Genomic DNA, 12,800 nt, shown 5'->3' with positions numbered 1-12,800 from the left:
CAAAAATGGCCCTAACATTTTTTTAAATTGGTGTTCAGAACATAATAATTAAGCAGGTTTTAAAATACAGTTCTGTTGGGAAGAGTAGAAGGCTTTTCTGGCGGCTCTAAGTTGGCCTTTCCCAGCATGAGTTGATTGTAGATGTTCACTAGGAAAGACTGTTCACAGAAAAGCAGGCTGAATGTGGCTTGTGATGCCCGGATGGGTGACTGACCTGCTGTCTGAGCAGGCAGCCTAGGAGGGGCAGAGACCTGCAGACCAATGCGTCATTACCAAAGTGACCTTAAGGAGAACAGCAGAGTGCTGAGAGCTTGGTAAAGCAGGGCGTGGGGCCTGCCCCTGGGAAGTGCCGTTTGCACTGAGATCCGAATCCAGAGCCAGCTCTGTGGCCACTCCAGGCAAAGGGAATGCGGGGATTGGCCTGTGGAATATAAAGCTCCTAATCTGGGTCCACGGCCGGTTTTCCATGCCTGTAAAGATCTGTATGAGGGTTTTAATTTGTGATCCACCGTGGTGAGGTTCAGAGAGAGCACACTGTTGTACTGAAAGACCTGAACTAAATAAACCCCATGACAGGCTTCAAGCCCTCCAGAAAAATTAGTAGGCCTGAGTTTCAGTTCCAGGAAAAGCCTCAGGTTGCTCAAGGCTGAAGCCACCCTCTGACCACCCTCAGATCAGCCAATCAGAAAAAGATTAAAGATACATGTGTAACATTCCTATGGTCTGAGTCAGGGACTGGGGACTGTAGACAATTACTTTGTACAAACTAGCCAATCACTCACTTGCCTAAACCTCATGTGGGCCCTTTGAACTCACCTCATAATTGGTCATTTTCAAAGGATTCTCAAAGGTCCTGCCAAAAGTAATGAACACCTTACAGATACTGAATGGTCAAAACTGTTACCATGGGTGCTGTACAATTGTAATTGGTGTTTATGTGATGATGCTATACGTACAACGTGTGCACTGTAACATTCCCCCATCCCTTACCCTATAAAAACCCTACTCACTATTGTTCGGGGCTTCACCCTACTGCTGCTGCATCGGTTGACGGTTGAGCCCCTGCTCGAGCTTGTAATAAAAACCCTTATGTACTTGCATCGGTGTCGGCTCCTTGCAGGTCTCAGGGGACTCGTGATTCAGACATAACATTTGGTGCATTGGCCAGGAACCCCAATACCCCCAGGATCCCCAAACCGAAGGGTCAATCGACCGGTAAGAACCTATTTGTCTCTACGTGTCTGGTCTATTTCTGTCTATTTCTATTGGTTTCGGGACAAATTCGTATTTGGAAGTGGTCAATTACGGTCAGGCGAACGCGCCACGAGATCGTGACCACAGGGATCCCGAGAAGACATTCCGGGGCCCCATTGGTAAAGGGGGTTTGAGGCCCCCATTGGTAAAAGGGTTTGAGGCCCCCCCCCCCAAAACTCAGTAAAAGATGGAGCGGGTCGCTACCATGAACCGGCATGAGGTCAGCGTCTTACTTTCAGTTTCTCCTCCGAATGAGCAGGGGAGTCTGTTGGCTAGCCTTCTGTGTCTCCCTGTGATTGTCAACTTTCTCTGTTGGTGTCTGTTGCCTTGTGACTGAGACTGACGCTATGGGACAGACTTCATCCAAACCCCTAGACGTAATGTTGGCCCATTTTGGAGAGGTTAAAAAACGAGCACATAACCTCTCAATGATTGTCAGGAAGGGTCCATTTCAAACCTACTGCAGCTCCGAATGGCCCACTTTCAATGTGGGATGGCCGCCAGAGGGGACCTTCGACCACAACCCCATTCAGAAGGTTGAGGATTGGGTTTTCCAACCCTAAACGGGACATCCCGACCAAGTCCCATACATTGTGGTTTGGGCCGATCTGGTTGATAACCCACCCCCTTGGATTAAAAGTTTCTTGCCTCCATAGAAACCTGCAGTCCTGGCAGTGGCTGAAAAATACCCGCTGGGCTTCAGAGCCACTGAAAAAGGCAGCTAAACCCTCTGTGCCGCTCTACCCTGTCTTACAGGGCAAAACGGAGGAGGAATTAATTTTCCCCTTCCTTATCAACCCCCTCCACAGGGCCCAGCAGGAAGAGCAAGGGCACCACCCGAACCACCAGCGCTCTCTGTCCCACCGGCCCCGGTGGCCCTGGGGTCGGCGGAAATGGGACCCGCCCAAGGGACCTGAAGTCGCCATGGAATGACACCTGAGGGGCCGGACTCTACTGTCCTGCCCCTGAGGGCCACAGGCCCCCCGATGATAGGGGCAGCCAGCCCCACCATTACTGGCCCTTCGCCACAAGCGATCTGTACAATTGGAGGTCTCAGAATGCTCCGTTCTCGGAGAACCCCCGTGCCCTTACTAACCTATTAGAAACTGTTCTGTTCACTCATCAGCCCACCTGGGATGATTGCCAGCAATTGTTGCAGGTTCTGTTCACTATTGAGGAGGGGGAAAGAATCCAGTCGGAAGCCAGGAAATTGGTTCCTGGGCCCACTGGAGTTCCCACTACTGACCAGGCTCAAATTGATGCTGGGTTTCTCCTGGCATGGCCAGATTGGGACTACAACTCAGCTGAAGGTAAGGAGAGTCTCTTAGTCTACTGCCAGACTCTATTGGCAGGTCTCAAGGCTGCGGCCCGCAAGCCTACTAATATGGCCAAAGCATACAATGTTAGAGACCAGAGGAAAGCCCCGCAGCATTCCTTGAGAGAATAATGGAGGCATTCTGCCAGTACACCCCTATGGATCCTGAGGCCCCAGCAAACATAGCTGCGGTGGCCATGGCTTTTATCAGTCAGTCCGCTCCCGACATTCGGAGAAAACTTCAGAAACTAGAACGTCTAGGGGAAAAGAACCTCCAAGATCTAGTGGTCGTGGCAGAAAGGGTCAACAGCAACAGGGAAAGTGCAGAGGACAAGCAGGTAAGAGCTGAAAAAAGACAAAACCAGGGTCTAGCCAAGATCCTACTCGCGGCAACTGCTGAGCCAGAGGACCGAAAAAGACGCCTCAGACTGTTGGCTTCAGGAGAAAAAGGTAAGGAAAACTCCCAACGGGTTGGAGGACGCCCCTGCCTGGGCAAAAATCAATGTGCCTACTGCAAATAAGAAGGACACTGGTCCAGAGAATGTCTCAGAAGGAAAAAATCAAACGCTCCCATTCTAGTAATGGGAGATGACAGTGACTAGGGGAGACGGGGTTCGGCACCCCTCCCCGAACCTAGGGAAACCCTAGAAGTGCAGGGGAAGTCCACCAAGTTCTTAGCGGACACTGGGGCTCCACGTTCTGTGCTCCTGCAACCAGCTGGCCCCCTGGCAAATGAAACATCCTGGGGCCAGGGAGCCACAGGGATACAGCAGCACCATGGACTACCCAGAGAACAGTGGGCCTTGGTGTGGGCCAGGTATCCCACCCCTTTATGGTCATCCCAGATTGCCCCTACCCCTTGCTAGGCCGCGATCTGCTGACCAAGCTGGGGGCTCAAATTCATTTTTCAGCCGAAGGGACTAGAGTATTAGACCAGGCTGGGCAGCCAAGACATGTGCTCACCTTGGGGCTGGCAGATGAATATCGCCTGCATGAGACACCGATGACACCAGATGCGGGGGTTCCACCTTGGCTCCAGCAGTTCCCATCAGCGTGGGCTGAGACTGGAGGCACGGGGTTAGCAAAACATAGGCCCCCAGTGTTCACAGAACTAAAGCCTGGGGCAAACCCGGCCCGGGTCCGCCAGTACCCCATGTCCCTAGAAGCCAAAAAGGGCATAACTCCCCATATTAGGCGCCTACTAGATCTAGGAGTTCTGAGGCCATGTCAGTCGGCCTGGAATACGCCCTTGTTACCCGTCCGCAAGCCAGATTCTAACGATTACAGGCCTGTACAGGATCTGAGGGAGGTCAACAAGCGGGTAATAGACATCCACTCGACGGTGCCCAACCCCTACACCCTGTGGAGCTCTGTTCCGCCTAGCCACACCTGGTACACGGTCCTAGACCTAAAGGATGCCTTTTTCAGCCTCCCACTAGCTCCCAAGAGCCAAGACCTCTTCACTTTCGAGTGGCACGACCCTGACAAAGGAATCAATGGACAGCTAACATGGACTAGATTCCCCCAGGGGCTCAAGAACTCCCCCACCATCTTTGACAAAGCCCTGCACGAGGACTTGGGTGAGTTCCGCTCCCAAAACCCCCACCTGACTCTTTTGCAGTATGTAGATGATCTGCTTCTTGCAGCTGAGGGTCGAGACACCTGCTCGACTGGCACCAAGAGGTTGCTGCAAACCCTGGGAGACCTAGGACCCCGGCCTCAGCCAGAAAGGCCCAGATCCGTAAAGAAGAAGCACAGTACTTGGGCTGTATCCTCAAGGGGGGTAAGCGATGGCTGTCACAGGCGAGGAAAGAGACTGTCCTAAGAATCCCTACCCCTAGGAATGCCAGACAAATGCGGGAATTCCTAGGATCAGCCGATTTCTGCAGACTCTGGATTCCTGGGTTCACTGAGATAGCCCGACCTCTGTATGGGGCCACCAAAGGGCAGCCTAACTCCACCTGGACTGAGGAACATCAGAGGGCTTTTGAGACCTTAAAGCAGGCCTTCCTGTCAGCACCTGCTTTGGGCCTACTGGATGTGACTAAGCCGTTTCATCTGTTTATAGATGAACACGGAGGAATAGCCAAGGGTGTCTTGACCCAGCGCTTGGGCCCATGGTGCCGCCCCGCGGCCTACCTGTCAAAGAAGCTTGACCCAGTGGCCACGAGATGGCCCCAGGCCTCCGCATGATAGCGGCAGTAGCTCTTCTGGTTAAGGATGCAGACAAACTGACACTAGGACAAGAGTTAACTATCACTACTCCCCACGCCATCGAGGGAGTCTTAAAACAACCACCAGACCGATGGGTCAGCAGTGCCCGCATGACACGCTGTCAGACTTTGTTGCTTAATCCTACCTGAATCGTTTTCCAGGCCCCCACAGCCCTAAACCCAGCCACACTGCTGCCGGATCTGGACTTAGAAGCGCCCTTACACGACTGTGCCGAGGTCCTGGCTCAAGTTCATGGGATCCGCTCTAATCTGAGGGACACTCCACTTCCAGATGCAGAAATTACCTGGTTCACAGACGGCAGCAGCTTCATACAGGAGGGACAAAGGTATGCGGGGGCGGCAGTAGTGTCAATGGAAGAAACCATTTGGGCAGAACGTTTGCCCACTGGCACTTCAGCACAGAAGGCCGAGCTCATAGCCCTAACCAAAGCCTTGACTCTGGAAAAAGACAAAAAAATTAAGCATATATACAGACAGCAGATACACTTTCGCTACTGCACAGGTCCATGGGGCCATATACAGAGAAAGGGGACTGCTCATAGCTGGGGGAAAGACTATCAGAAACAAATAAGAGATCCTGGCCTTACTAAAAGCTTTATGGCTCCCCAAAAAGCTGGCTATTATCCACTTCCCAGGTCACCAAAAGGATAATAATCTGATCTCTAAGGGCAACAACCTAGCAGACCAAGCAGCCAGACAAGCTGCTCTCAGGGCCAGTCATACCCTGGCCATCACCCTGGTTGACCGTGGAGACCCTACTCTCCCTAAAGTCCCCGAATATAGCAAAGATTTACAATGGATCAAAAAGCTGCCTATGACCCAATATCTAAAAGGATGGTGTAGATCAGCAGATGACAAGCTCATCTTCCCTGAAGATCTAGGTATGAGAGCCCTAACCAAGATACACTGTGCCTCCCGTATGGGAATCAAAAGAATGCAAGATTTAGTTCACCATGCTAAGATAAAAATCAGAGATGCTAACTTCTAAGATTGAACAGATTGTGGCCAATTGCAAGGCATGCCAACTCACTAACACCACGAAAAATCCTAACAACCCCGGAAACCGCCTGAGGGGAAGACGACCCGGAGCCTACTGGGAGACAGACTTCACTGAGGTAAAATCAGGACTATATGGGTACAAATATCTACTAGTGTTTATAGATACTTTTTCAGGATGGATGGAAGCGTTCCCAGCTAAACATGAGACTGCCCAGATCGTAGCCAAGAAACTCCTAGAAGACACCTTCCCCAGGTATGGCTTTTCTCAGATGGTAGGTTCAAACAATGGACCTGCATTTGTATCCAAGGCAAGCCAGAATTTAGCCACGGCCCTGGAGATTGATTGGAAATTAACATTGTGCGTATAGACCCCAGAATTCAGGACAGGTAGAAAGGATGAATAGAACCTTAAAAGAGACCTTAACTAGATTGACCTTGGAGACTGGCGGAGACAGGGTGGCTCTCCTTCCCTTTGCACTCTATAGGGTATGCAACTCCCCATACCAGATGGGATTAACTCCTTTTGAAATCATGTTTGGGATGGCCCCTCCTATTATTCCCAATCTCCAAGCACAGGTGATTAATGAGTTTGAAGATCAGCGCCTACTGAATGACTTAAAAAAGATCCAGTGGGCTCATAAACATGTTTGGCCTAAATTGCATGCCCTCTATGAAACAGGTCCACCACTGGAGCTGCATCGTTTCTGCCCCGGTGACTGGGTCTACGTTAAGAGAGATCGCCAAGCAAATTTAGAGCCCAGGCGGAAAGGCCCATACACCGTGCTTCTTACAACCCCGACAGCCCTGAAAGTCGACGGAGTCGCCACGTGGATTTACTATACCCACTCTTGGCCAGCTGACCCATTCACGGCCAAAGAGGACTACCGGGCACCAGACCCTCAATGGAAGGCCACAAAGAACCTCAAAAACCCGCTCAAGCTCAAGCTATGCTGCTCCTGATTTTTACTGCTCTACTAACTGTATGTAAATCCAATCCCAGCTCCCATCTCCCCAACCCTCACCAGCCTACCACTGCCAAATGGGTTTTGCGAGGACCCCTAACAACACCTAGGGACTTGGGGCGGACAGTTCAAGAATTGACATTAACTGGACCAGCATCCATCACATTCCCTACCTTCCATTTAGACCTCTGTAGTCTAGCGGGAGATCACTGGAACACAAATCCAAGGATTTGTAAAGGTCAGTGTGTAGATTGTAACACTTTCGGGTGTCGATCGGGGGCTGACTGCCAACATCAAAATCTAAGACAACAGACCTTTTATGTATGCCCTGGGACTGGTAACTTTGACACCTGCGGAGGCATAGAACATTTCTTTTGTGGCTCCTGGGGATGTGAAACTATTGCTCCATGGGTCAAACAACCCAGTAACGACCTAATTACCCTTGTTCGGGCCAGTAACCAAACTAGTCCATCCAATAGAAACCCAATTTCTATTCAACTCACTCCTAGAGGCAAAACAGAGAACTGGTCAGTAGCGAAGGTGTGGGGCATTCGACTCTGGCTCACCGGTCACGACATAGGCTTTTTATTCTCTATTCAAAAACAACTAGTACTCCCGCCTCCAGTGGCGATGGGGCCTATGGCTGCATCGGCTGCAAATCATAAACCTAGATCCACCTCAAGTGTGCCTGCCCCTACTCAGGCTGCACCGAGCCTCAGTGCTACTGATTCCCCCCTGGGTGGCGTACCAATCCAGCTCCGGCCCCCCAGAACAAGGCCAGTAATCTACTCTATTCTAAACCTTACTTACAGTTTCTTAAATTCCACAAATCTCACCAACACAGACTGCTGGCTTTGTTTAGATTCACGACCACCTTTCTATGTTGGATGGGCAATTTCTGGGCAAGTGTCCAGAGACATAGAAGGCCACTGTTCCTGGGGACAGCCTCCTGTTTTAACTATACAGGAAGTAACTGGTTCAGGCCTCTGTGTCTTAGGAAACGGAGGAACTCTGACAACCTTCCCACACCTCAGTCACTTATGTAATCAGACCATGACGGCTACAGGGTCCTCCTACCTCAGGCCCCCTAGTGGGGCATGGTTCGCATGTACTTCCGGCCTTACTCCTTGCATCCACCCTCAGGTGTTAAAGAACGACACCTTATGTGTCCTAGTCACCCTCTTTCCACAAGTATATTACCAGCCTGCATCTTCGTTCTTTGAGATCCAGCCTGAACAAAAACACTCTCGAGGCAAGCGAGACTTCAGAGTGTCAGCGGCCCTCCCAACCCTTATAGTTGGAACAGGAATAGAGGCCGGGGTCGGAACGGGCACAGCTGCTCTAATACGAGGCAACCAACAGTTTGACGCTTTAGCCCAAGCCATTGACTTTGATTTAGCCCAACTAGAAAATTCTACTCGCCACATACGAGGTTCCTTAGATTCTTTGGCTGAAATGGCGCTACAGAACAGGCGGAGACTAGACCTAATATTATTACACCAAGGAGGATTATGCCAGGCTTTGGGAGAACAATGTTGTTTCTATGCCAATAACTCGGGAATTGTACAAGACAGCTTAGCTGTTGTACGCCAACATCTACAGGAAAGAGCAAAAATAAGAGAACAGAATAAAAATTGGTATGAAAACATCTTTAACTGGTCCCCCTGGCTCACCGCTCTCATTACAGCCCTGGCAGGCCCCCTAGCGCTTCTGCTGCTGCTCCTGACTTTAGGACCCTACACTTTAAATAGATTACTTGCCTTCATGCGAGAACGTCTGGGTGCCATACGACTGATGGTTCTTAGGTCTCAATATGCCCAGCCCCCAGCCGACCAGAGCGAGGACCAATACGTACAACTAGGTCCCTTAAAATTTCAAGAAGACCCATGATTGGGCCTTCAACGATACAATAGAAGGGGGGAATGAAAGACAACTAAATAAATCCCATGACAGGCTTCAAGCCCTCCAGAAAAATTAGTAGGCCTGAGTTTCAGTTCCAGGAAAAGCCTCAGATTGCTCAAGGCTGAAGCCACCCTCAGATCAGCCAATCAAAAAAAGGTTTAAAATATATGTGTAACATTCCTGTGGTCTGAGTCAGGGACTGGGGTCTATAGACAGATACTTTGTACAAACTAGCCAATCACTCACCTCTTGCCTAAACCCCACGTGGGCCCTTTGAATTCACCTCATAATTGGTCATTTTCAAAGGATTCTCAAAGGTCATGATTGGGTCCCTCCAAAAGTAACAAACACCTTACAGATACTGAATGGTCAAAACTGTTACCATGGGTGCTGTACAACTGTGATTGGTGTTTATGTGATGATGCTATACGTACAACGTGTGCACTGTAACACCCCCCGTCCCTTACCCTATAAAAACCCTGCTCACTATTGTTCGGGGCTTCACTCTGCTGCCGCTGCGCCAGTTGACAGGTGAGCCCCTGCTCGAGCATGTAATAAAGACCCTTACGTACTTGCATTGGTGTCAGCTCCTTGGAGGTCTCAGAGGACTTGCAGTTCGGGCATAACAGTACCTGTAAGGGTTTTCGTGAGTTAAAGATACACAGTGTTGGGGCACCTGGGTGGCTCAGTCGGTTAAGCATCCGACTTTGGCTTAGGTCATGATCTCGTGGTTCATGGGTTTGAGCCCTGCGTCGGGCTGACAGCTCAGAGCCTGGAGCCTGTTTCGGATTCTGTGTCTCCCTCTCTCTCTGACCCTCCCCTGCTCATGCTGTTTCTCTCTGTCTCTGAATAATAAGTGAAAAATGTTAAAAAATTAAAAAAAAAGATACACAGTGTTTTTTTAGACTCTTAACAGGATCTGTGAGCCAAAACAGGCTAATGAATCTATGTGGTCATTTCTCGTGACTGCTTAGAACAGTGTGATACGGATGTACGGTCATTTCTTCAAGCCTGACTCTATGGAGTCTCTTCCAGTGGTTTCATTTTGGGGCCACTATTAGAAGTGTTTTAGCATTGGGTGTGCTTATTTAATACTGATAATGCTCAACTGTCCCCTCAAATGATTGTAGAACTGTCATTTTTATACAGTCGTTTTTTAAAGTTTATTTATTTTGAGAGACACAGAAGAGGGGAGGGACAGAGCAAGAGGGAGAGAGAGAATCCCAAACAGGCTCCACGCCGTCAGCGGGACTCGAACCCGCTGACCATGAGATCATGACCTGAGCTGAAATCAAAAGTCAGCCGCTTAACCGTCTGAGCCACCCAGGTGCCCCTACATGCGTTTTTTGTTTTTAATGTTTTATTTATTTTCTGAGAGAAAGAGGGAGAGGGAGAGAGCACAAGCCGGGGAGGGGCAGAGGTGGGTAGGACAGGATCTGAAGTGGCTCTGACACTGAAGTGGTGCTGTCAGCACAGAGCCTGATGTGGGGCTTGGACTCATGAACCATGAGATCATGACCTGAGCCAAAGACAGACACGCTCAACCGACTGAGCCACCCAAGCGCCCCACTACATTTCTTAGTGTTTAAAATGCCATTTATCTGAAACTGGACATATAAGCATCACGTGGCCTCACCCGGCTTCATTTCAGTGGAGGCCACTTGAGAATCCACTGGTCAGAAGAAAGCAGTAGAGTTGCCAGAAGCAGAGGCTGCTGCACAGAAGGCCTCAAGAACCTGGAAACAAATCTTAAGGAAACCAGTAAAATGCACACTCCTGCGTGGGATGAATTTGCCAAAGGGACTCACCCAAGAAGCAGAATGGAAAGAAAAAGCCGTATGCGTACCTGCTTTGATCTGCAAGTATGCTCTGAAGAAGGAATCCCAAATCAGAAGCATGCGCTACACTGTGCACTGCAAAGGCATCCCATAAAATGTGTTTAAATGTGTGGCAGTAGGGAGGGATTGGTTCATTATAGCACATTCCTCTCAGAATACTGCAGTATCATGTACGCAGACACAAAATCAGAGGATATTTAATAACATGAGATATTTCTGGCATACTTATTTTTAAAGATGTTTTAAATGTCTGTTTATTTTGAGAGAGAGAGAACGTGAGCAGGGGAGAGGCAGAGAGAGGGCAACAAAAGATCCACAGCAGGCTCTGCACCAAGAGCAGAGTGCCTGATGGGGGCTTGAACTCATGACCTGTGAGATCATGAGCAGAGCTGAAGTCAGATGCTCAACTGACTGAGCCACCCAGGGGTCCATGGCATATTTTTTTAGCAGGCTATAAAATAATACACACATGGCAATTTTGAAAGAAACGTGTATATACCCTCCCCAGAGGCAACTGCTGTGTTGTATTTTGTGTGTCTTTACAGAAATAAGCTATGGATTTGCAGGCACATTTATATATCCATATGTTTTGGAAATTGTTCCCTTTATACATAGATCTAGCTCATTCTTTTTGTTGTTGTTTTTTGAGTTTATTTTGAGAGTGAGTGCGTGATTGGGGCTAGAGCAGAGAGAGAATCCCAAACAGCCCAACTCGGTGCTCTGTCTCACAACTGTGTGATCATGACCTGAGCCAAAACCAAGATCGGATGATTAACTGACTGAGCCATCCAGACACCCGTAGCTCATTCTTTTTTTTCTTTTTTTTTTTTTTAATGGTAGTTTATCGTCAGGTTGGTTTCCATTAACTCATTCTTTTTGGTGTCTGTTTAGGTATTTTTTAGCTTTAACAATTTTTTTCAAGTTAAAAAAATACATGGACAATAGAAGTCGTTATTAAAAAAGTAGCAGGTGACTAAGGAACTCTGTGCCCATCAGACCTGTAGTCTCAATAAAGCCGAAGCTTGGTGTTACTGTCACCTCGTTTCCTACAGTAACTGAACCCCATGTGGTCAACTAGCTGAAGCCACAGCAGGAGGGATGATGTAGGAACAGAGACCGTCCTGTCCAGTCCTGGAGCAAGCAGCATTCCTCGGCGCCGGGTCACATCACCAAGCAAGCCTCTGGTCACAAAGGAGTTGCCCTGGGGACATAGTGGGTATTCCAGTCCCTGGGGAGTTCACTCCCAGGTAGGAGTTGAGACTGGTGTCTGAACAGTGGGGCCATACGCAGCATGAGCTGTTCCTGTCTCCGTAGGAACAGGTCTTGACTTGTCAGGCAGCGGCTCCATCCTGGGGCAGAGCCTCTGCAGGCCCCGTGGAAGCCGCGGTGGGGACTACAGAGCCACCGGGTCGCCCAGACAGGAGGACTCCGTCCAGGTCTGACTGTGGCAGCATGGCCCACGCAACTGAAACGAAACGACACACCTCTGAGGACATCACCTCCTCTTGGGAATATAGGACAAAGGAAAAACAAAACCGCTCGCTTTATCTTGACCACTGTGCAGGGCAAAGGGCCCTGGCTTGGAGTCCGACACTTCCTGGATTCCTGGCTTGCTCCCTGGGCCGAGCGGGACTTTGTTTCCACTGCCCTGTAAAATGGGGCCAATATCTCCTTCTTGGGTCCTGCTGGTTAAATGAGATGTGTGTAATACAAAACATGCAAATAAAACAGCCTGAAAATTGTATGTGTAATAAGTCAAAACATTTCCATTCCATTCCCCTCAGATAATTATCCTGTACTTCCCTTACCATTTTCCGTATCTCCAATGTAGAACCTGTATGCTCCTTACTTAGTGACGCATCTGCAGATGAAGCCCAGCTCTGAGGTTTAGGCATCTGTTTCCAGTACGTGGCTCATCCGAGGTGCCCAGTAAATCCGTAGACAAAAGGATTAGGACTTAAAAGGATGTGGGGCGTTGTTTTAGCAGCAACTCCTACTCTTCAACTGTGGCTGAAGGAAATTCTGTAGGTAATCGGTTTCTGAGTAATAGGGGGGGAAACGGGCTTTGGAGGCAGACTTCCTGTGTGATCCCAGGCAAGTGACAGCCTTTTGTGCCTCATTTTCATCTGCATATTAAGGTTAATAAAACTTGTAAGGATCGTGTGTGAAGAATCCACCACTGTGTTAGGTGTGTAGTACGTCTATTAGCCGCTCTTCCTCAAAATCACGCTTCATGAGCAGAGCTGCTACACACTTTTGGCTTCTCCGCGCTATTCTGTTCAATAAAGGCGTGTCA

At 49.3% G+C, this 12,800-nt stretch overlaps 2 protein-coding genes across 2 annotated transcripts; both read left to right on the top strand.

Annotated features, from left to right (window-relative positions):
• Positions 1 to 1,459: 1,459 nt before the first annotated feature.
• LOC120239151 lies at positions 1,460 to 8,692 on the top strand. Its single transcript, XM_039243279.1, has 4 exons — positions 1,460 to 1,474; positions 2,011 to 2,137; positions 2,196 to 2,564; positions 6,482 to 8,692. The coding sequence occupies exons 1-4, from the start codon at positions 1,460 to 1,462 to the stop codon at positions 6,760 to 6,762; spliced, it is 792 nt and encodes a 263-aa protein (XP_039099210.1). The 3' UTR covers positions 6,763 to 8,692.
• LOC120239189 lies at positions 2,560 to 5,662 on the top strand. Its single transcript, XM_039243342.1, has 2 exons — positions 2,560 to 4,352; positions 4,945 to 5,662. Exons 1-2 carry the CDS (start codon positions 3,402 to 3,404, stop codon positions 5,452 to 5,454), a joined length of 1,461 nt encoding a protein of 486 aa, XP_039099273.1. The 5' UTR covers positions 2,560 to 3,401; the 3' UTR covers positions 5,455 to 5,662.
• Positions 8,693 to 12,800: the final 4,108 nt, after the last annotated feature.

The sequence above is a fragment of the Hyaena hyaena genome, unplaced genomic scaffold (genome assembly GCF_003009895.1).
Source record: "Hyaena hyaena isolate Hyena2069 unplaced genomic scaffold, ASM300989v1 scaffold_227, whole genome shotgun sequence".
Classification (NCBI taxonomy): domain Eukaryota; kingdom Metazoa; phylum Chordata; class Mammalia; order Carnivora; family Hyaenidae; genus Hyaena; species Hyaena hyaena.
Note: the sequence above shows the minus strand (reverse complement) of the source record. Positions and strands in the feature narration are given on the sequence as shown.

Bases quoted from the DNA above. Each gene is read 5' to 3' on its own strand.
- LOC120239151 (XM_039243279.1), top strand. The intron at 2,138-2,195 runs GTCGGCGGAAAT...ATGACACCTGAG, and splicing joins CCGGCCCCGGTGGCCCTGGG to GGGCCGGACTCTACTGTCCT. The intron at 2,565-6,481 runs GTAAGGAGAGTC...TCTATGAAACAG, and splicing joins GGACTACAACTCAGCTGAAG to GTCCACCACTGGAGCTGCAT.
- LOC120239189 (XM_039243342.1), top strand. From the start codon at position 3,402: ATGGTCATCCCAGATTGCCCCTACCCCTTGCTAGGCCGCGATCTGCTG. The intron at 4,353-4,944 runs GTAAGCGATGGC...ATCGTTTTCCAG, and splicing joins GGGCTGTATCCTCAAGGGGG to GCCCCCACAGCCCTAAACCC.